Raw genomic sequence first — 22,629 nt, 5'->3', positions numbered from 1 at the left:
TGTATGTATATGTTTCCTTTGCTGTTTCCTGCCAGATCAATACATGGACTCCAATTGCCAACATGCTGAGCCGCCGCAGCAGTGCCGGCGTGGCTGTTTTGGAAGGGATGCTGTACGTGGCAGGAGGCAATGACGGGACAAGTTGCCTTAACTCGGTGGAGCGCTACAATCCAAAAACGAACACTTGGGAAAGTGTGGCACCCATGAACATCCGGAGGTAAGGAGCAGCATATCCCCAAGAGAGGCTGCGGATGAGCTGCAGTGTCACAAGCTGCCCCTCAGGGCAGGGATTCCCAAACTGAATGAAGGTTCATGCACTTCATTCAGGTGGTATGCGACATGCCTGTAAAAAATGCAATTAAAAATCACCTTGAGCAGTGTACTGCAGTTGCTACGGCAGGCGGAAAAAGTCAGTAAGTGGTCTGTCCAGACCCTCAACAATGTTCAAGTGAATGTACTAACAGCTCACTGGCTCAGGCCAATCTGGTCCATTATCCAGTCCTCAAAGTTGCCAACCAGGTGCCTGTTATGTGAAACCCACAAGCAGGACCAGAGCACCAGAGCCCTCTCCCCTCCTGCGGTTTCTGGCATCTGGTGCAGTGGTACCTCAGGTTACATATACTTCAGGTTATAGAGTCCGCTAACCCAGAAATAGTGCTTCAGGTTAAGAACTTTGCTTCAGGATGAGAACAGAAATCGTGCTCTGGTGGTGCGGCGGCAGCAGGAGGCCCCATTAGCTAAAGTGGTGCTTCAGGTTAAGAACAGTTTCAGGTTAAGAACGGACCTCCGGAACGAATTAAGAACTTAACCCGAGGTACCACTGTATTCAGAAGCATCACTGCATCTGACCGTTGAGGCAGAGCAGTCATCAGCAATTGCAGCCATTCATCACCCTATCCTCTGTGCATTTGTCTAATCCTCTTTAATAGCCATCTAGGTTGGTGGCCATCATTGACTCCTGTGCCATAGTTTAACCATGAGCTGTGCGACAAAATGCTTTTTTGTATCTGTCCTGGAACTTCCAATATTCAGCTTCATTGGATGTCCACAAGTTCTAGTGTGGTGAGAGAGGGCGGAAAACATTTCCCTGTGCCCCTTCTCCACACCATGTGTCATTTCACAAGCTTCTATCACATCTCCTCTTGTTCACCATTTTATAACAACTAAAAAGTCCCAGCAGCTGCAACCTTTCTTCATATGGGAGTCGCTCCACCCCTTTGATCATTTCAGTCACCCTTTTCTGAATATTTTGCAACTCTACAAGTGATCCATGGAGAAAAAAGTCAGGGGACGTGATCAGTGGTGTAGCGTGGGTTGTCAGCACCCGGGGCAAGGCAAGTAATTTGCGCCCCCTAACCGCACGCCTGGCACCCCCTAACCGCACCACACGCCTGGCACCCCCCCACACACAGTGGGCGGCGACCCGGTGGCTTGGCTCGGATTCACACAGCCAGCACTGCAGTGAGAGAGAGTGAGTGAGCCAGGTAGGGGCAGAGAGCTGCGAGTGCGAGTGCACCCCCCCAGATGTTGCGCCCGGTGCGGCCGGCCCCCCCTGCACCCCCCACGCTACGGCACTGGACGTGATGACCAGATTCCTAGTTGTGAACCCTAACGTAAAACAAGAAGAGTGGCAAGCCATGTTTGGTCATCTGCTGCTTTGTTTCCTGTGTACAAATTAAATCCAGTGCCACCTAGTGGCCAAATTGCAGAATGGCACTATCCACGCAGCTGGTAACCTATTGGTTTGACTTTCTCTCCTCAGGAGCACCCATGACTTGGTGGCTATGGATGGGTGGCTATATGCAGTGGGAGGCAACGATGGCAGCTCCAGCCTCAACTCCATTGAGAAGTACAACCCGCGCACCAACAAGTGGGTGGCGGCTTCGTGCATGTTCACCCGCCGCAGCAGCGTGGGCGTGGCTGTGCTGGAACTCCTCAACTTCCCACCCCCTTCCTCCCCTACCCTATCGGTGTCCTCGACGAGTCTTTGACAAAGAGTCCGGTCGCACCTTGCCTCGAGGGGACTGCAGCATCTGTCGGAGTGCAAAGCCAGCCTGGCCTGACCCCTGCGGCAGCCATTCTTTGTGAAGAAAGAGAGTGATGAAGGCGTTGATGCTGCGTCCATACATTTTTAGTAATAACTTTCTGAGGGGGCCATTTTTGGTTCTTGTGGTGGAGCTCCAAATGGGGATTTAGACCACACTTCTTTAAGAAAGAAAAGTGAAAGAAAGAAACACCAAGAGCACCTCCTGGTTTTCACCATCTCTTTCATCATCACCTGACTGGTTCTGCCTGGTCCTGTCAAGACCGGACTCTATAATCTCCTACTTCCATGTTTGGACATGACTTCTGGTTCCACCTCCTGCAATGGAGCTTAAACAACGAGAAGAAAGAAAGAAAGAAAGAAAGAAAGAAAGAAAGAAAGAAAGAAATTGAGAAACAAACAAAGCCCATCTAAGGAGGATCACTTGTTTCGGTTGCACCAACAGCTGAATGTAAGCTGTGAATGTCACAATTAGCCAAAACTTCTTACCAAGCCTATAGCGTACTCTTACAGATTCGTGAGGTGATGCACTTCTCTCTCACACACTGGTGTCTATTGAAAGGGATGCCTTAAAATTAAAAAAATAAAACAGGGCTGGAGGGAAGATGGCTGCAACACAAGCCCTCTTAACATGTTCAGTGGCCCCTCACTCTGTCAGCCCGGTTATGTGCCACCACTTCTGACGTTCTCCTGCCCTCTTCAGCGGCATGGGTTTTGGGGCATCCGCCAATGTGCTGGCTCTGCTGTTTTGATTCCCCAACCCCACTTCCCAAAAATAATTAGGAAGAAGCTAGCCCGACAACGGTGCTCTGGGATTGTACTTAGGGAGAATGAAGGAACTTTTAATAGGGTGGAGCAAGGTTACAAGACTGTGTTCATATTATTCTATATTTGTTACTTTCAATTTTTGACGTTTGCGTTTCTAAAGTTCTTGAAGATTTTTTTTTTATTGTTTCATTTCCCGCACATCTGGTTTTCTGGACTCCATGTTATTTATTTATTTATTTATTTATTTGCCCTATTCTTTCTTCCTTTTTTTAAAAAAAGTTGGACAGTTGCCAAAAGGGAGGAGGAGCCAGGTGATGATAGCGTATGTTTTTTTGTCAAATAGAGAGTAAGTGCAATCTGTGGGATGGAGGAGGCAGCTGAAGGATAGGTTGGTATAAAGATATCATTGAAATGAATGGGGGCTGCCCAGCCTTTCCCACTGAAAGGGCAGAGAGATGTTCAATTGCCCTCTCTTCGAACACCTGCCATGCATTCAAGAGCGGCATTGCCCAAGTCCCTCCCGCTTCAGGATGGTACCTCTTCAAATTCTGCTCATTTCAGGGTGGTGTTGGACAACCGCCATTCATTCCACACGCTCAGTGTGCAATAGCTCTTCAAATGCTGTTCATTTCTGGGTACTATGGTGCAACGGTCATTCATTTCAGACTGGCATGTGGCAATAGCTCTTCAAATTCTGCTTATTTCGGGGTCCTGTTGTGCCGTGGCCACTCATTTCACAGTATGGTAGTACAGTTCATGTTCAGATCCTGCTCATTTCAGAGCGCTATTGTACACTGTTCAGTTAATTTCGGTTGAAGTCCCTACAGTCGTCACCCAACTTCATTTCTATTTTTGCTCGAGCAGTGCTAAACGTAGGAAGAATTCCTTATAGACTGTGATTTGTGTGATGTGACTTGGAAGGATTGCCTTTGGAAAAGCGTGCATCGACTACATGTGTGTGACAGAGAAAGCGTGCAATTCTTTTCTTTATTTTTTAAATGCCACATTCATATATGAAGAACTTGCACTGAAAAGGCCAAGGTCCCTACACTGACATACCACTGGAGCATAACGAACATTTTGAGTAGCATCTGTACTGTAAACTTGAACAGTGCCCTTGTTTGGAGACCCACCTACACCATGAAAACATCTCTTATGGAGGAAAGAGTTTGCTTTTAAGATAACGTTTCACTGCATTATACACTAGCCTCTTAATGCGATTTGTGTGCAACTCAAGAGCTTGGGAACGGGGTGAGACTGGAGCTTCGAGACGACCCATCCCAAGACATCCATTGCAATGGATGAAGTTCTTGTACCTCAGTAACCTCTGGACTCTATTCTGCAACTGTGGCCTAATTGATCTCACTAAAGAGTTCTGGTTTTAGTTTTAATTTATATACCCTCCTATCTGATCTCTTGTTCGTTTGGGTCCCCCCCCCCCCAATTTCTTCCTTTTCTCTCTCTCCATATCCTTCCACCACATCAATATGCCGTGGCAATAACAGGCTAGGCCTTTACAAAGACAACTGGTGGGCTCTTGGCTGGCTCACGTTATGATAGGCCTGCCCTGCTCCTTGCACAGTGTGTGGCTGCATTGAAGGGTTAATTAACCTATGGTAGACATTCAGGCTTGGTTTCTTTGGCCGCTGGAGTGGGCTTCCGAACCTTTTTAGGGTAACAGGGAGTTGTATCTTAGGTAAGAGTGGGTATTTCCCTTGGCCTAGTATTGGTACAGGAACTTTTGCAGAGAGTGGAACCTGGGTCATATTTGTGCCATACATTTAAAGCGGATTTAATGCACATTTAAAGCTCATGGTTTCTCCCTTCCGAAAGAATCCTAGTAATGGTAGTTTAGGGGTGCTGGGACTTCTAGCTCCGTAAACAGCAGTTCCAAGAATTCTTTAGGGAAACGCCATGTGCTTTAAATGTGCATTTAAACATGCTTTAACTAAAGAGCACCCAGCCTGGCTTAGTGAGCTCATGCCAAACCTTTTTGTCCAGGGATGGGACCAGCTCATGGTCCTATTGCTTACCAACAGCACTGCATAGGTAACTTAATGGGAACATTTATGTCCATAAAGTTGCATGTGCTATTGTTTTTCCTGGAAAGCGCAGCTTCTGATACGTTTAGCCCTTCATACAGACACACTGGTTGCATGGAACAGCAAGTGGGGAGCATGTTTTGAATGGGGTGGGGGTGGGGAGTTACTTCCAAAAGTACCTTTTCAAAATAAAATTAAGTTGAGCACGCATAATAAACAATCTCTCCACCAGTAAGCTTTGCCAGGGCTTTGCCAGTTGCAATACATTTTAGGGCAGGAATGGGGAAGCTTTGGTGCTCCAGATGTTGCTGTGAACTACAACTCCCATCAGCCCCAGCAAGCATGGCCATCAGCTGAGGATGGTGGGAGTTGTAGCTCAGCAACATCTGCAGGGTCAAAGGTTTTCCACCCCTGTTTTAGGAGAAGATACACAATTGTTATTATTTTTCTATCAGTGCCTTCAGTTCCTTTTTGGTTGTTGGTGGTTGGGGCAAGTTGTTTGCAACAACCAATGCCTGTTTGGTCACCTTCTGTCATCATCTGCTTGTTTTTTATGTGTATATACTTTACTTGCCTCTGGTGGCATGGGACACATGACATGCCTTTGCTGGAAGAGGTAGGTACCACTTGCTGCTCTTGGTGACAGGTTGCAAAGGGGCGGTTCTGATGTGATATTCAAGGTTTCTCCTTGCAGTCCAAAGATCCAGAGTTCTTCATCAGTCTGTACTACTGGCAGGGACCAGTCTAGTCCACAGTTTGTCTTTTTTTAGGGAAGGTGTACCTGTCTTTTACTCTGGCCATTTCCTGTATTCCTGGTTGTAAGCCACAGCCTAATGCAAGAAGAGTGGCAAGCCATCATCTAGATCCACAAAGCATCTGTTTTGAAGAAACTTCTCCTGTAGCCTGGGGGGTGCATCCCCTTGGAACAATGTTCTGTTGAAATGTGTCATCTGTACACCTCACTTGTGGAAGATGCTCTTTTGGGGTTGCCTATGAGCAACATTTTGACGAAAAGGTTTTTGCAGGGGAATTGCTCCTCAAGTTACCCTGCTAACACACACCCCGTTGTATTGGAACTAGACTGGACATCTTGATTTGCATGGGTGACAGGGAGAGAGACTGACATCCATTTCTTTATGCCCTTGAGTTTAAAAGGAGCCACTGATCACTGGAAGAGAGCATCTGAATCCATCTGGCCCAAAGTGACACGGGGAGATGGAAGAAAGAAGCTTAGGCAATTGTGAACTCAGAACAATGGAGAGAGAGACTGACTGTGGGCTTGATAAGCAAAACTGTGAAGCAGAAGTACCTTTTATGGCCAATGGGGGGGGAGTCATCCATCCCCTCTCGTATGTCTGTGTGCTTTTCTTTAGCCATTTCCTAATCCAACCCCACAACTGACTAACCCAAAATGACTAATCTTAACATGACTTTTGAAGTGCTTTCGTCCAGAGTATGTTATTGTCCAGCACAGGCCTGCTGCCTTTTGAGGACATTTCTTTATCCAGAGTTGAGCATGTATTGTCCAAAGACCGTAGCAACTGACTTGAGGAGGGAGGGAGGAGATTAAACCTGGCACTCCTCTGCTCCCTAACAACAATCTGGAAATACTGGGTTGTGTCCAGCGCTCGTCCTGCTCAGAGTTAGATCCGCCGAAATTAAAGGGCATGGCAAACTTCAGTGTGTTAATTCCAGTGGGTCTGTTGTGAGCAAAACTTCGCTGGCCACAACCCAAAAGCTCTCTGGCTTACCCATGGTGCAAACCCCTCGCTCAATCAGCCAATGTCAGAGGAGCCTTCTATTTTTGTTTTAAATGTATCTGTAAATGTGTGTCAATTTATTTATGTGCATTTAAACTTTTCTTTTTCTTTTGTGTTTTTGAATTTTTGCACTATAACAGGGGCGGGGCAGGAATATGAGCAATACAAGCCAGTGTGTAAAATAAAAAAAGTTTTTTTCTTGAGTACTGCATTTTAAAAATTATTTTAACCTCCTGGATGTTGCAACATTGTGGATATACCGTACGTGGCTTTGTCTGAAATGAGCCTTAATTCACATACACACAGCCGCAGCAGATGAGGGGGAAAACCATTCCTGGACTATACCACTTTGGCTACGTAAACACCATACATTTAAAGCACATGGCTTCCTCCAAAGAATCCTGAGAACTGTAGTTTGGTAAGGGTGCTGGGAACTGTAGCTCTGTGAGGGGTAAATTGTAATGGCCAGGATTCTTCGTGGGCAGTCATGTGCTTTAAACAGAATTTATGGTGTGTACGTAAGCTCCAGTGAGGATCAGGAAGACCTGGGTTCAAATTTGTCCTTCCTGGGCGGCGTTGGACCAGTGGCTATAGAGCTGTACACACAACCCTCCTTATACATTCACCAAACATGTTCCTCACTAAACTGATCTTTGGCGAATATGTGAGGGGTGTGTGAGAGAGAGTTGCCAGGCAACAGTGCAAGATATTTTGCCACCTGAGGCAGAACATCATGCCCCCTCCTATGTTAAGGCACGTAGTACTCAAGCCCAGCCAAGTTATTTGACATCTGGGGTCACCGCCATACTACACATTTAAAACATGGGGCTTTCCCCCAAAGAATCATGGGAGCTGCTGTTGGTTAAGGGTGCTGGAAATTATAGTTCCACAAGGGGTAAACTGCGATTTCCAAGATTCCTTGGCCTGTGGGGAAAGACAGTCAAATGCACTAACATAATACAAAGGCTAATACTGTAATTGGGATAGAATGGGCCAGGAGAGGGCGCCCTCAAACTCCCAATTTAAGCTCCTAGGCTTCAGCAGAAACAAGATGTGCAATCTGTGTGCCTTTGGATATGTTCAACCAACCTTACCTTGATTGAATGGTGTGTTTGTGTGGCCACTTACTGGGGGGTTGGGGGTGGTCAAAGAATGAATGTAATCCCTATATATGTGCATTGCAGGTGAGAGCAAATGTGAGCTCATCCCATGGAAAGTGTTCTCTGGAGACCAGTGCTAAAGTGTTCAGCACTTAGCACTGGTCTTTGAGTAAAAGCTCAGGATTCGGTAGTGCCTTGGTTGCAAAGCAGTGTGTGAAAGAACTGGGTGTTAAGAACATAGAAAGAGACTGCCAACAATCCCATCTTGTCCACCAACCTGCTATCACAGTGGTCAGCTAGATGCTTATTATGGGAAGCCCACAGGCAACACCTGAGTGCAGCAGGAAAGGTGTGCCTGCAAAGTAAGGAATGCACACCACTTCTTGCACTCACCACCCTTCCCTGGGCAAGACTGGAAGTGTGCACAGTTGAGCATTTGTATCTTACCTGGAAAGTTCACACCTGCTGTGACCTGCTTTGCATCTGTTTTGGATGCAGAAGGTCCCAGATTCAATCCCTGACATTGCCAGGTAAGGTAGGGCTGGGGAGGAGACCCTGTCTGAAACTCTGGAGAGCTGCAGCCAGTTTGTGTGGACCAAGGGTGGGCTTGAGGGCCGCATTCCCTTCTGGACAATCTTCCGAGGGCCACATGCCGGTGGTAGGTGGGGCCCAAGACAAAAGTGAATACAATTGAAAGCATTCCTGTTCACTTGGGCATTGGGTGGCTGAAGAATCCTGTTCCTGACAACCCCGTGATCACTGAAGGGAAGAATGTTTTAAACTGTAGCTGCTTTTAGAAGTTTTTAAATGCAAACTGTCTAGGGATATTTTTGTGATTATCTGTTTGCTGCTCTGAGCTTCTTGGGGACAAAGGGTGGGATATACATTCAACAACAATTAGAATAAGGAGGAGCACAAGAGGCATAATCAGACTTCAAGGATATGTTCTGGCCTGGCAAAAACATTCAAGATGGTGAAGCAAGGCCAGTGAGGGGTGCGGTCTGGGAGAGGAGGAGGTACCAGATGAGGGCCAGGTACTAACACTTGAAAGGCCACATTTGGCCTCTAGGCTTTTCCCATCCCTGATGTAGACAATATGTGAACCGCTCTGAGACCTCTGGGTATAGGGTGGTATGTAAATTCAATAAATAATAATAATAATAGGCCAATTGTCTGGCTCAGTACATAAGCCTGTTTCCTACATTCCTAGCAGACAGGAGAAGGACTCTGAAGTTGTGCTATATGCCACTCACAGTCCTGGTCTGGCAGGAAGAGGGAGTAGACTGGGGGGGGGGGGAGACCATCAGGTTGCAGACATACCGGTACTTCCTCCCTACTCTAAATAATCAGCAATACTTTCATGAGAGAATGTCCTGGCTGTTTTGTCACTGTGATACCTATGGTTTAGGAAAGCCCTGAAAACGAGTTACCTGAAGCGGCAGCTTTGTGAGCATACCTATTACTTCATCTACCTATTTCATGAAACATATATACTGCTAGATTATTTCTAAATAAAACCTTCAAAGGACCAAACAATGAAATCACCAATAAAAAAAAATCCAGTTAAAAACAACTATTTAAAACATTCAGAAAATAATTAAAATCAACGATGAGCTAAAAACCAGATTAAAACACATATCAACAGTCTGTGTGTCCGGATAGGCTGGCCTATACAAAAATGTTTTGAGCAGGTGTTGAAAAGAGTACGGTGAAGGTGCCTTCCTGATGTCAACAGGCAGGAAGTTCCAAATTGTGGCTGCTGCCATACAAAAGGATCGATTTCTTACTAATGCAGAACATATCTACAGGCTGTGCTCATATGGAACAGGGCGGGTGGGAATTACTTGGTGCCTCTTCATAAGGAGGAGGTTAGGAGCACTGGTGCCCTGGTAAAGGAGCACCCATAAAATATTTTGCTACATTGCCAAAAAGCAATGTCGTAGCCTAGCAGCAAGAAAATATCCCTCTCGAAAACTTGTGTGCTGCCTTTTCAAAATGCCCTTTTCTCTAAACAAAGGCATTGTGCCAATCAGAGTTTCCTAGAAAGGTCATAGTTTCTTTTTAAGAAACGGAGAGAGGTTTTCAGCCAGGACTGAAAAGATTTCCCCTTAGCAAACTGATCTGAGCAAGCGGCTCACTCCCCTTGTCTCAAACCAACTGCTCCCCTTTGGAATTAATAAGCTCCAGCCTTCCATGGAAGGAAGCAGCCTTGACTGACAGCAGCTGCTGAAGGTCCAGATGAGCTGATCTGGGGACTCTCTTTCCCTGCTGTCAAACAGAGGCAACCAGGACGGCTCCTGCCTTAGGGCGGGTATGTGGGCTGCAAGGCCCCAAGGTGAAAAGGAGGAAATTTTTCAAATGCATTTTCATTCCCACCTGAGGCAAAAAGCTGTCAGCGCAAAGCAGAACCCCACATGCCATCGTTGCAATGCTGGAGGGAGCAGCAGATGCTGGAGTGAGTGCGTTTTGAAAACAGGAGCCAGTGCTCAGTACATCCCAAGTCCGGACTGTAAAATAAGCTCCAGTGGTGTGCACAAAGAAATTGCCTGGTAAGGTTGCTGGTTTAAAGGACATAGAAAACTCACTGTTTATTACTCTCTGGCAAACAAGCCTAAGGAAGGGTTTGACATGTGGCCAAGCTGGAGGCAAAAAGTTAACACTAGCGCAGGATAGCTCAACACTTGGGGACTAACTTGGAGAAGCAGCAGAATGTAAAGCTTGGGAGGCAGTGATCTACATCACCAAAAAGTAGCTAATAAAGAGGAGGAATCAGTAAGGAGGAAGAACAGGTTGCCTTTCTGTCTATTGCTTGCCAACTAGTTCAGATAACTTATTGAAAGTGTTGCTTTGCTCCCCACACAGACAAACAAAAGACAGCAAAGCTGGCTCAGGGAAAGTGTGGTCCTCAACATGGTGTTGGATTGCAATCCCTCCCCATCCCTAACCATTGGACATGATGGCTAGAGTTGAGGGGAGCTGGAGTCAAACAACCTCCGGAGGCTACAAGTTCTACAGCCCTGCGGTAAATTCACAAGGTTGGGCGTTGCTTCTCATAGAATCATAGAGTTGGAAGAGACCACAAGGGCCATTGAGTCCAACCCCCTGCCAAGCAGGAAACACCATCAGAGCACTCCTGACATATGGTTGTCAAGCCTCTGCTTAAAGACCTCCAAAGTAGGAGACTCCACCACACTCCTTGGCAGCAAATTCCACTGTCGAACAGCTCTTACTGTCAGGAAGTTCTTCCTAATGTTTAGGTGGAATCTTCTTTCTTGTAGTTTGAATCCATTGCTCCGTGTCCGCTTCTCTGGAGCAGCAGAAAACAAGCTTTCTCCCTCCTCTATGTGACATCCTTTTATATATTTGAACATGGCTATCATATCACCCCTTAACCTTCTCTTCTCCAGGCTAAACATGCCCAGCTCCCTTAGCCGTTCCTCATAAGGCATCGTTTCCAGGCCTTTGACCATTTTGGTTGCCCTCCTCTGGACACGTTCCAGTTTGTCAGTGTCCTTCTTGAATTGTGGTGCCGAGAACTGGACACAGTACTCCAGGTGAGGTCTGACCAGAGCAGAATATAGTGGCACCATTACTTCCCTTGATCTAGATGCTATACTCCTATTGATGCAGCCCAGAATTGCATTGGCTTTTTTAGCTGCCGCGTCACACTGTTGGCTCATGTCAAGTTTGTGGTCAACCAAGATTCCTAGATCCTTTTCACATGTACTGCTCTCAAGCCAGGTGTCCCCCATCTTGTATTTGTGCCTCTCATTCCCCCCCCCCAAGTGCAATACTTTACATTTCTCCCTGTTAAATGCTCCTTGTGGCCCTTGTGATTCTCTCTGCAATGCTAGACCTCTAAGGTCATGACAAGTAAATATTTCTGGCATCGTCTACTGTTGTTACACGAAGATGGTGAGCAAAGCAATTAATCCTGATGGGCTGCAATTTCTGCCAAGCCACCAGTCCATCAGACAGCACCCGTCTGATTTGCACCCTTGGGCCAGGTCTGCAGACAGTTGTCTAAGTAGGGCAGGCAATAGAGGCTGGCCCATAAGGCAAATTTGTTCTATTTTTGCATTTGGTTCCCCCCCCCATCCAGAATGTTAAATGCACACTTAAAGCAGCAGGTATTATTTTCCTGTTAATTATGTTGTTTTAGATGTGTATTCTATATTTGATCTTAATCCGGAATGTTTTATTTCAACATTTTGTCATTTTCAATATTTGGTGCTTAGGCTGCAGCCCACTTTGAGAAGCAATTAAAAGAAAATAATATGTGCAAAACCCCCAGACAGGGGCCTTGCCAAGCCTACCTGGAGATGCTGGGGATTGAAGCTGGGGCCTTCTGCATGCAAGGCAGGTGTTCTGCCACTGATGTACAGCCTTTCCCCTTTCTGAAGATGGAGAGAAGAAAGCATAATTAAAAAGAAGTATGTCTCTTGCCCAGAGATATATTTGGGTATGTCCATACCTTGACTTAAGGTGGGCTGTGAACCCCATGTGGCAGTATCTACTGCCTTCTCCTTCCTAAATGTGGATATTCCCTATGCAATCGGTGTAGCTCTTCTATTTGGATTTTCAAAACGTAGGGCGTCTCCAGATTTAGGGAGGAGAAAGTGTGGGACAGCAGTTGTTGAAAGGGAGTGGCGCATGGGCAAGGGGGAATTAAAGGAGGTACAAGAGGTTCACAATTCACACTGAAGTATAGAGAGGCACTTTGCTCCCCTCCCCCCCAACACCTCCCCCACTACCTTTCACTGAACATCTAACCTGAGGAACAGTTCTGTGTGACCTGAAAGCTTGCATCCCGATCCCTCCTGGAAATGCCAGGGTTGATTTTTGTGTAACTAACACCGGAGTAGGTATGTGAGATCAGCCAGTGAGATACTTTTTCTGCACTCCCTCCCACCTGCTCCACATTGCTCTCCAGCCCCTTAATCCAGACTCAGATTTCTATAAATAAAACACCAGTTGCATACAGTTTTTCCAAGCACGGAGCCTGTCTGCTCACCAATCCTGTTTAAAAATAAAATTAAATTGAAGGGGTAAAGGAGACCAGGAGCAGGATCCCATGATATAGCAGGAGTTTTTTTTTGCTTTTCGCTTTTCAAAAAGGTACTGTTTTAAGAAGTTGAAGCTGAGTTTAGTTTGGGTTCAAATGTGTAGAAAATAAGTCGAAAGCTAGATATTTGGCAACAGGTGCAAAATCCTGTTTTTGACACTGATGTCAAACTGGGGTGGGAGGAGAGGAGGTTTTGCAAGGGAGAATTAGCAGCACGAGTGCTCAAACCTCCCCCTCTGTGACCTCTCGCCACAGGTGCTCTCCTCCACTTTGTGTCAATAATTCCATACCTCCTCTAAAGCGCAGATTATGTAGGAGCACTTTGATCTGCAGAACCTGTGCTTCTACAAGTGCCACTCAGTGCTCCTTCCACATTTGTAAGGAGTCGTTTCTTCAGTATGGAAGCCAGTGGTCTTTGGCAAGTTCAGGGTCCCTTTGTGATAGTCACAGCCATGCCCGCTCAAAGCCACGCCCTCTTCTAAGATTATACAATGAACTTATAATTATGCAATAATTATCATTAGGGAACTCATTGCTACTGTCAACGCAGATCTCCCTGAGATGCATTTCAGCTAAATCTATTATTTTCTGTGCACAAACATAGGCAAATGATTTGGAGTGTTCCAATATCTTCTGTGAGTGACTTAATCTTGCAGAAATGGCACCCCGTATTTATATATTCAAATATTTATTCCACTTATTATCCCACCTTGCCAAGTTCCAAGTAAGAATACGGAGATCTTTCTGGGAGCTTCCAAGTAAATGACAAAGCCTCTCTGGGGGTCTCAAAGTAGTGCCATTATACCTGTGTTACCCAGGTTTTGACCGAGAGAATACCTTAACTGCAGAATTATTAAGGGAGTGACCAAATCTCAGCTCCCCTTCCCTAGGTAAGCACCTTCTGCAGTCAGTGAACTTCTTAGAGTGGATCTGGGTGCTATTGGGGAAGGTGATAAATGCCAGTCAATCCTTTACTGTTCTGTCTCACATTTCCAGGCCTCACAGCCCAACTTCCATTATTCGCTGGGGAACTTGTGTTCTCCTGTCTACACCCAGCATTACTATGGACCCCTTTTAACTCAAATGTGTATATCAGATGTCAGGACTGGTCGTTGTCCTCTTCAGATCACCCCCAAACGCTTCTTGTTCTTTTATAAAACTTTTTATTGCGTATTAACAAAACAATCTTATAAACGGTTCTTAACTATTATTCCTCAGAGTCACTTCTTTCAGATGCCTTCTGAGCTCTGCTTCTCCGTGACCAGCCACTCTCAAAATGGCGAAGGCGCCCTTCCCTTCGCTTTCCCGCTCTTTTTTCTAACCTCCTGGCTAGAGCTGGCTTGTATCTCCCCTCCTCCGAATCTGAGCTAGAACTTAACCCTTGCCTTTCCTGGGAACAGTTGGTCTCTCCCTGTTGTTCCTCTTGCTCTCTTCTATTAGATTCACTGCTCCCCTTCCCCCCTTGGGGAACGCTTTCTCCCTCTGAGAAACTGGAAACTTCTAACTCTTCCCTGACATCAGAGACCAGATGTTATATATCTGCTAAGTCATGGAAACCATGACTCAATGCTGCCCCTGATCATACATGTCCACTCAGTTGCAGCGGGGGTCATTGTCTAGTTCTGTAGATGGTCCTAGGATGTCCTGAATGTCTGCTAACAGTTGAGCCTCGTATCTCACCAGTCCACTGGAATTTGGAACAGGCCAGTTATGTATGATCATCTGCAAGATGACCTTCGACCTTGAGCCTTGGGCAGTACCATGAGGTTTTGAGTTAGCTCACTTAAGATTCCCCATTCTCTTGCAAATGGAAGCACCTTGTGGTTTCAGTGTTCCTTTGGAGCATACAGAGATAAATCCCCTTTGGTTTTCCTCCCACATGCCTTCTCCAGAGTGACCTTAGGAGCCAATCCCCACTGGCTGACTCACCTCCTTTCACTTGGATTGGTTCCAATCAGCACAAAGGGTGAGAAGACTTTCTTCTCAGGGGCTAAAAAGCTCCCCTTTCATGTTGACTGGGTAGCTCTGGGACTCTGGAGAGAGACACTGCTGCATAAATGAAAACAACACCCTGTCCATGACCCTGGACCACTGTACTTCTGGTGGCAGCACCTATGCTTTGGAACTCCATGCCTATTAACATCAGACAGCCATCACTATACTTTTTTATGCCTGCTGAAAAGTTTTCTGCTTCAATGGGCCTATCTAGGCTGTGTGTACACTATACCTTCAAAGCACACTCTTTCCCCCCAAATAATTCTGGGCACTGTAGTTAAGAGTTGCTGGGAATTGTAAATCTATCAAGGCTAAACTGGTGACTGCACAGAAGGGGCATGGCTCAGTGGTTGTGCATCTGCTTTGCATGCAGAAGGTGCCAGGCTCATTCCCCAGTATCTCCAGGTAAGGCTGGAGGAGAATCTTGCCTGAGACCCTGAAGAGCCACTGCCAGTCAGTGTTGACAATACAGAGCTAGATGGACCAATGGTCAGACTTGGTATATAAGACAACTTCCTGTGTTCATATGCCCAGAGCAGCTAATGGGGTAAATGCCCCACGGCTGAAATTCTTCTCTTCATATGCCATTTTCCTAATTAAAATTGCCACCCCGCAACAAATGAGTTAAAAAAATATATTTTACAGGTACTATATTTTACTTGAAAGCTTTTACATTTTGCAGGGGGAAAGCAGCTTGGGAGGGAGGGAATTCAAATCAGAAAAAACAGCACAAGCCAAAGATTAGGAACCTCCTCAATTCCCCCACTCAACTCCTGCACAACATTTGCTTTTTCCAACCATAGGCTCCCTCTTCCATATTCAATTTCTGCACTGGGTCACTGTAATGTATTTATCATAATCATCATCACATTCATAGCCCCCCTTTCCTCCACGGATCTCAAGGTGACATATATAGTGTTCCATATTATCCTCACAACAATCCTATTAAACACTACTCTCTTTCTTCTTCCTTTGACAGCATGGATTTCTATTGACACGCTGAAGCATTCCACTTATGATAGCCTTCCCCTTATCAGCTTTAAACTTGTTTTATGCTTTATTACTTCTCTATTCCACCCTTTCCTCCGAGGAGCTCAAGGTGGCATGCATGGTTCTCTCCCTCTTCATAGTATCCTCACAACAACCCTAAGAGGTAGGTTAGCCTGAGAGACTGTGGCTGGTCCAAAGTTACCCAGCAAGCATCATGGTTGAGTGGGGATTTGAACCCTGGTCTCCCAAGTCCGGGTCCAAAACTCTAGCCACGCACCGGATCAGCTGTCCTCAGCTATCCCTGTTGATGTTTCCATTCTACAGAAATTCCTTTGAAAATTGAATCACACAACCTTTTGGCCAAGTGTTTGATTCACATCTGTTTGCTTTTCTAAAGCTTCCCCCTTTCCCCCTTTTTAAGTTATGAAAGCAGCTGTTGCTAGTTCACACAGCAGGACTGAGACAGTTTTGTAGACCTAATGGATTCTATGAAGTGAGGCGCAGCGGATTGAGAAACTGGCGTGAGTCAGCCAGAGAGGGGTAGGCTGCATATGCTTTGATTCGTGTCTCTATATGGGGGGGACCTAATATTTGATGGGAAGGAGATGAAAATTCCTGAAGAAGCCTAGAAGTCATTGATGACTATGTACACCCTCCACTGGCGATGGCAGTATGCCTCTGAATACCAGCTGCTAGAAGTCACAGGTAGGGAGATTGGCTGTTGCACTCGGGTCCTGCTGTCCATCTTCCCATCTTCTTTCTTCTTACTCCTCGTAGCCGAGTAAGATTGCCTTCTGTGAACACGGTCTTAACAGTGAGTCCGTAAGTGAATGTGGAGGCCAATTCTGGATCCACACATCCTTCCACAAGTGGAGGCATAGGTTTCCGGGCAGTGATAGTTTGCCAAATGTGCCTTCCTCTTAGCTCTTTTCTCCCTTTCGTCCTGAGTTTGTGCTTCTTCAAAGTCTGTCGGAGCGCGCGCAGGCCAGTGTTTCCCAGTTACCAGTGCATATACTACATTTAAGTAAATGTAAAAGTAAATAAAACAGACAAATCCCCCAACAGTTTGTTTCAAAACTACCCAATTTCTTGTATTATGGATGAGGGAATAGTGGGGACCTTATCTCAAATCCACGTTATTTATTCATTATAAAAAATATTGGGTATACTGCTAGATCTTTTAAAAAAAACACCAAGTGGTTTGCAGCAATAAAACCATGCAGAAAATGCATTAAGAACTTTAAAACAATTTTAAAACAAAAAAGGGAAAAACAAACATCAGTACTCTTAATTGCCTGCATAGGCCTGGTGGGATAGAAAGGCTTTCAGCAGGTGTTTAAAAGCTGGCATAGAAGGCACCTGCTGAATCTCTACTGGCAGAATATTGCAAAGACAGTTTTTCATTGTTGTCAAATTAGACTGATCAACTTGGGAATGACCAGCAACACACATGCAGGTGACCTTAGTGATTGAGCTGGAATATAAGGGTTCAGGCGACTCCTGAGGTACCCTGGACCTAAGTTGTTCAGGACTTTGTCAGTTAATACAAGGACCATGAACCTGGCTTGGTAGCAGAGGAGCAGCCAGTGCAGCCATTTTACCAATGGTGTCACATGTTCTCAACCAGAACATCAGCAATCTGTCTGTTGCATTCTCTACAGCAGGCACCCTCAACCTTGGCCCTCCAGATGTTTTGAGGCTACAATTCCAATCATCCCTGACCACTGGTCCTGCTAGCTCATGGGAGCCATAGGCGCCGACTCCATGGGGCCTGAGGGGGCTTGAGCCCCCTCAAAAAAATTTTTTTGGGGGCTCAGCCCCCCCAATAATCTCGGGCGCCCTTCCAGCAGAGCGCCGCCGCCGTCCCCCACCTCCTCCCCACCTGCTCCCTCGCCAGCCAGCCAGCCAGCCGCGCGCCCTAGTCGGAGAGCCCCGGCCGTCCCCCGCGAGATTAGGGAATCCCCGGGGGCGGGGGCTCCTGCCTCGCTGCTTCGCAGCACCACCGCCACTGCCAAGGCACTGCCGGGGGGAATTTCCTTCCTCCTGGCGGTTTCAGCCCCCGCGAGAACAGGGGAATCCCGACCGGCCACACCTCCCAGCCAGCCAGCCAGCCTATTTAGGGCCGGAGCGGAGGGGGCTCGCCCTCTCTTCTCCGGCTAGCCCCACGTTTCCCGCATATCAGCTGTTCCGGAGCTGATTAATAGGCGCAGCACGCTCTCCCCTATTCGCTCACGAGGAGGCGGCGCCACTTTATTTGCATATTCATGAGCTTATTTATTATTCATGAGCTTTCCCGGGCCCCCCCAATATTTTTTATAAGTCCGCGTCCCTGATGGGAGCTGTAGGCCAAAAACATCGGGAGGGCCAAGGTTGAGGAAGCCTGCTCTACAGTATACCTAATTTACCTACCCAGCCACGAAGCTTGTTGGATGATCTTGGGCCGGTCGCAGTTTCACATGGCTTGACCTACCTCACAGGGGTGGTGTTGTGAGGAAGAAATGGGGAGAAGTGTCTATGCCATCTCGAGCTCCTTGAAGGAAAGATGAGAGATAAATGTAATAAATAAACTTGCAGGAGAAACTCTGCAACTCAATTAACTTTTACTCAGAGTAGAACTATTGAAATTAATGGACAGGACTAACTGAAATCCATTCATTTCATTAGGTCTTTCTACACTAAATAAAAGTTGACCGCAATCCTAAATAAAGAAAAGCAGACTTGTGCTTCCAGTTTTATTAAAGTCAGACAAAAAATAAATGAACCAGAAATTTATTTTTTTTGGCAAAACATTTCAGCAGGCCTAACTGTCTACAGGATAAAACTAGTAATGGTGCTCCCCCCCCCCCCACACACATCTCTAGTTTTTCATGGGCGGGTGATGATTAAAATTTGTATACCACTTTTCATCTGCAGATCTTAGGGCGGTTCACAAGATAAAATTACAATTTTAAAAACACAAAAGACATTGTAAGAAATAAGAACAAACACAAACCAATAATCCTAGGCTTGCTAAATGTCAGGAAACGTCAGGAAAATGGTTTCTGCGTGTCAGGGAAAATCTTGATGTACAGTAATGCAATGGAAAAAGCAGTGGAAATATCTAAAAGCTTAAAATTATTGTTTTTGGGTTAGGTTTCCCCCAAAAAAGCTCAACAATTTTGGTGGTTTCCTTTAAAAAAAAGCTTTGCGGGTGTCAGGAATTGTACTTTTTCAAATATGGCAACCCTACAATAATCCCCTCTCTCACAACACATGGCAAGAGTTTCTCCCAATTGCCTCTTTAAAAGTTCCTTCATTAGTTTCACCTGCAAAGACGCAGCAGCAGCAGCAACAATCAACAAAGAATTCCTTTCTGGACTCCCCACTTCATGCTGTGTGTGTGATCAGATCCACTAGGAGGGGAAGTGAACCCAGCAACAAAGCAGCCCTTGGCCAAATGGCTGAGAGTTCCCAGCTCACACCCATAAGAGTCACCGCTGCAGACGGAAGTGTCTGCATGACACACTCAGAGAGCACACACCTCCTCGCTGGCTTCACACGCTCCGACGCCTGGGCTCCCCGAGCCTGCCTGCCTTTTTGCTCCTCTCTTCCCCCCTCCTCGCAACTCTTTCTTGGATTATACAAGTCGCTCTCAAACATGGGGAACATGGCTTGCGTCCCCCAGGCACCTGGCAGGTTCCGATACTCCTTCTCCAGGAAACCGTCGCTTCGGAAAGAGTGAGTACGCCGCAATCTTTCCTTTTAAGTTTTCTGTGCTGCTGCTGCGTGTTTTGTTCTCTTAAAAAGAAAGCCTCATTGGGAATAAAATTCCCTTGCTGGGTCTCGCTTTCTCCAAGAAAAGTCAGGCACTGTGTGCATGTCCGTTTCCTTGAGATTTATCATGACAAGTGTTACAGTACCTCCACACTTCTCATATCGCACGCAAAGAATTTGGTGGAGTTCTTGGAATAAAGGACGGTGTCTGGTGTGTGTCTGCGTGTGTGGAGAGACAACAGTTCCTTTATTTTAAATGAGTGTGTGTGTGTTTTTTGTTTCCTTTGGAGTAGCACCCCTGACAGGTTCAGTTTAATTGAATTGTTTTAAAAATTATATCCCACTTGAGAATTAAAAGATTCGAGTTAGATTGCAAAAGGTTAATGTGCTGGGCAGTCCTATGCAGAATAATTCATAATAACACAGAGCATAAATTTAAAGCAACCCCCCCCCCCAGTAATTTACCTTTCACAGAACTACATTTTCCAGCACTGTTAAACTACAGTTCCCAGGATTCTTCAGGGAGGACAATCAGCTTTAAATACATGGTGTTTACGCAATCTTTGCTCTCCAGTAAGTGTGTTTTTGTCTAGTTAAAAGAACAATAGCCATTTAACAGAAGTTTAAGATACAATCCCTAGGAAGACAAGCATTTCAAATGAACTTTTAATTCAAAGTCTCACTCGATAAAACTTTCCCTCGCTTATAGGCAGTGTTAGAAAGTTATCCCTTTCCTCAGGACTCACTTAGGAATTATAATCCTAAATATTTACTGCTATTTTGGGGGCGTATTTCTATGTTCGAAACAGGATGAACCCCCAAACTGGCAAATGGCGTGTAATCAAGGGAACTAATAAAAGTTTTGAACAAGACGAGGGTGTTTAATTTTTTATATATCTTTTACTTCACTACATAATTGAAATCGGTTTCAGAATTCCAGTGAAATAGTAACTTGCTTCACCATAGTTTCCCTACATGGATAGCACTGCATGTAGATTGTGGCACACAACTGATTTCACTGTGTGCTGTGTACAGTGTACCCAGTGAAATTAGAGCCTTGTGGCACATTTAATGGCTCGCAAATGTATAGTAGTGTGAGATGTTGTGGACTACAGCCCACATCATCAAGTGAAGTGGGCATGAATTCTGAGAACATATGCCCCAATAAATCTGTGAGTCTTCAAGGTGCCCAAGTCTTTGTGTCTGCTGTGGCTACCCCTCTAGAAGTTGTCCCAGCAAAATGGACAACATGCACATTATGCGATCATTGCTGATAAGCGCTGTGTGCTATTTCCTACACAGAACCACCCTCTGTGTAGGAATGTCATGCTATTTGAAGTGTGGGCTTTACGTGGATTAGTCTATCTGAACACCAGAACCTCCTGTTGTAGGCTTCCTGCTCCTGTTCTACCTTCGATATCGATCGAGTTTGAAAACTTCATGGCAGCAGAAGGGCTTCACAACAGCACTTTAAAAAGGGAGATTTCATAATGCGTTCACAAAACTAGCTCAGCTTTGCAATGGAAAGGACAACAAAAAAGGGATGTGGTTGAGCCCCCTGCCATTCTCATGGTTTTCCCACCTCACAGTTCCCACCAGACAAAATCTAGCCTTACACAGAACCAGCACAGTAAAACTAAGTGACTGTTTGTATATGTGGAGGAGGAATGGAAAACTAGGCCAAATTCCTTGGTGCCAACATGGTTGGAATTACAATCCAGGGATAATGTGCCTTTTTCGGATTTTTAAGTGCCCAAATGACCAGGCACCTGGGCTTTCTTTCTTTAGGTGTCTATGTGGGTGTAAACTTACAGGCAGGAACCCTGAAACTGATGCTGGTAATTGTGTAAAGGGCTGTGGCTCCGTGGTGGAGCATCTATTTTGTGCTAGTTTCAATCCCCAACATCTCTAGGTAGGGCAGGGAATATCCCTCCTGAAACCCTGGTGAGCCACTGACGGTCAGTGCAGACGATACTGAGCTAGATGGATCAAGGGTCTTAGTATAAGGCAACTTCCTATACACAAAATCCAGACTTAAACATGTTACTGATTGCACGAAAAATCAGGGGATTTGTGGGCAAATGCAAAATCACGTTGCATGTTGAAAATGCTGTGTGTCCAGACAGTGTCCCCAATGCCTATCAAGCCATTTGGGTGGAAAATGTCAATATGATTGCACATTGTATCCACCTGCGAGGCACTTGACGTTGTTAGGTTTTGGTGGCGCCGAGATGAGTGGTTGTGAATTAGTGGAGCAACACACTTCCCTCTTCCCTCTCCAGAAGGGAATTAAAGCATCATCAACAAAAGAGTTCATGGACTTCCGTAGAATTCATAGAACTCTTTTGTTGATGTGGCTTTAATTCCCTTCTGGAGAGGGAAGAGGGAAGTGCATGATGGGATATCACAGGAAGTAAGAGCTTTGCCCTGCCCTAGTTAGCACTTCATGGGCATCCCTGGCAAGAGGTGCGACATTGCAAACCACAAGTTCTGACACATCAAAGAAAACTAACACATATTGCAAATGCAACAAATGGAACATATGCTAAGGTGGTTTTGTATTTGTAACCATATTTTGGGGTATCAGTATCTGCCCTTAAGATCAATAGGCCTCTTTTCCTATTGAGTTTCTTTTTCTTTCTAAAATTTCTGCCTGCTTCTTTGCTTTACCAAGAGATGTTTGGGGATGGGGGCTTTGCTAAAATTCAAGGTTAGCAACAGATGCTGGGCCTGTCTGTTTTGCTTAGGGTTGCAAGTAACGCTACTTGAGTTAGCTGATCAGTGCTACCAGATGGTATGTGAAAACAAGGGGTCCCCAGTTGAATATTCTTTGGGTGTTTGTGGAGGTTTGCAACCTGTGGCACTCAAGTGAAAGTACTGTAGTAATATAGAGAGGAAATGGATGGTTTGAATGTTCTTTACAGGACAGAATTCTCTCACAGAATACACTTCAAGTATGGGGAACGGCACAAAATTTACATGCACACACACTGTGGTCTGACTGCAAGAGATGCATTGAATGATGCATTAACAACCTACAGAACTCACTGCCTCAAGATGCTGCAGTTGACACTAGGTTGAAAAGCTTTAAAAAGATATTGACAAATGAATG

The 22,629-nt window shown here is 45.7% G+C and overlaps 3 protein-coding genes across 5 annotated transcripts in view; 2 read left to right on the top strand and 1 right to left on the bottom strand.

Annotated features, from left to right (window-relative positions):
• KLHL17 (kelch like family member 17) overlaps positions 1-6,817 on the top strand; it is a 39,853-nt gene extending 33,036 nt beyond the window's left edge. For both annotated transcript variants that reach the window (XM_082230116.1, XM_082230117.1), the window contains exons 11-12: positions 36-217; positions 1,763-6,817. In XM_082230116.1, the coding sequence (XP_082086242.1) occupies positions 36-217; positions 1,763-1,991 (411 nt within the window). In that variant the 3' untranslated portion in view covers positions 1,992-6,817. The remainder of the gene's footprint in view (positions 1-35; positions 218-1,762) is intronic.
• Positions 1-22,629, bottom strand: part of NOC2L (NOC2 like nucleolar associated transcriptional repressor) — a 143,637-nt gene that overhangs the window by 113,386 nt on the left and 7,622 nt on the right. The window contains exons 3-4 of the mRNA XM_082229940.1: positions 18,235-18,294; positions 12,031-12,111 (exon numbers count right to left, since the gene is read on the bottom strand). Of these exons, the coding sequence (XP_082086066.1) occupies positions 12,031-12,111; positions 18,235-18,294 (141 nt within the window). The remainder of the gene's footprint in view (positions 1-12,030; positions 12,112-18,234; positions 18,295-22,629) is intronic.
• The window catches only part of PLEKHN1 (pleckstrin homology domain containing N1), a 56,771-nt gene continuing 53,426 nt past the window's right edge, over positions 19,285-22,629 (top strand). Inside the window, exon 1 of one of the 2 annotated variants that reach the window (XM_082230097.1) lies at positions 19,285-19,481. In XM_082230097.1, coding sequence (XP_082086223.1) covers positions 19,402-19,481 — 80 coding nt within the window. In that variant the 5' untranslated portion in view covers positions 19,285-19,401. The remainder of the gene's footprint in view (positions 19,482-22,629) is intronic. The other variant, XM_082230098.1, reaches the window with a different exon arrangement.

Source organism: Podarcis vaucheri, assembly GCF_965113315.1.
Source record: "Podarcis vaucheri genome assembly, chromosome: 7".
NCBI classification, from domain to species: Eukaryota; Metazoa; Chordata; class Lepidosauria; order Squamata; family Lacertidae; genus Podarcis; species Podarcis vaucheri.
Note: the sequence above shows the minus strand (reverse complement) of the source record. Positions and strands in the feature narration are given on the sequence as shown.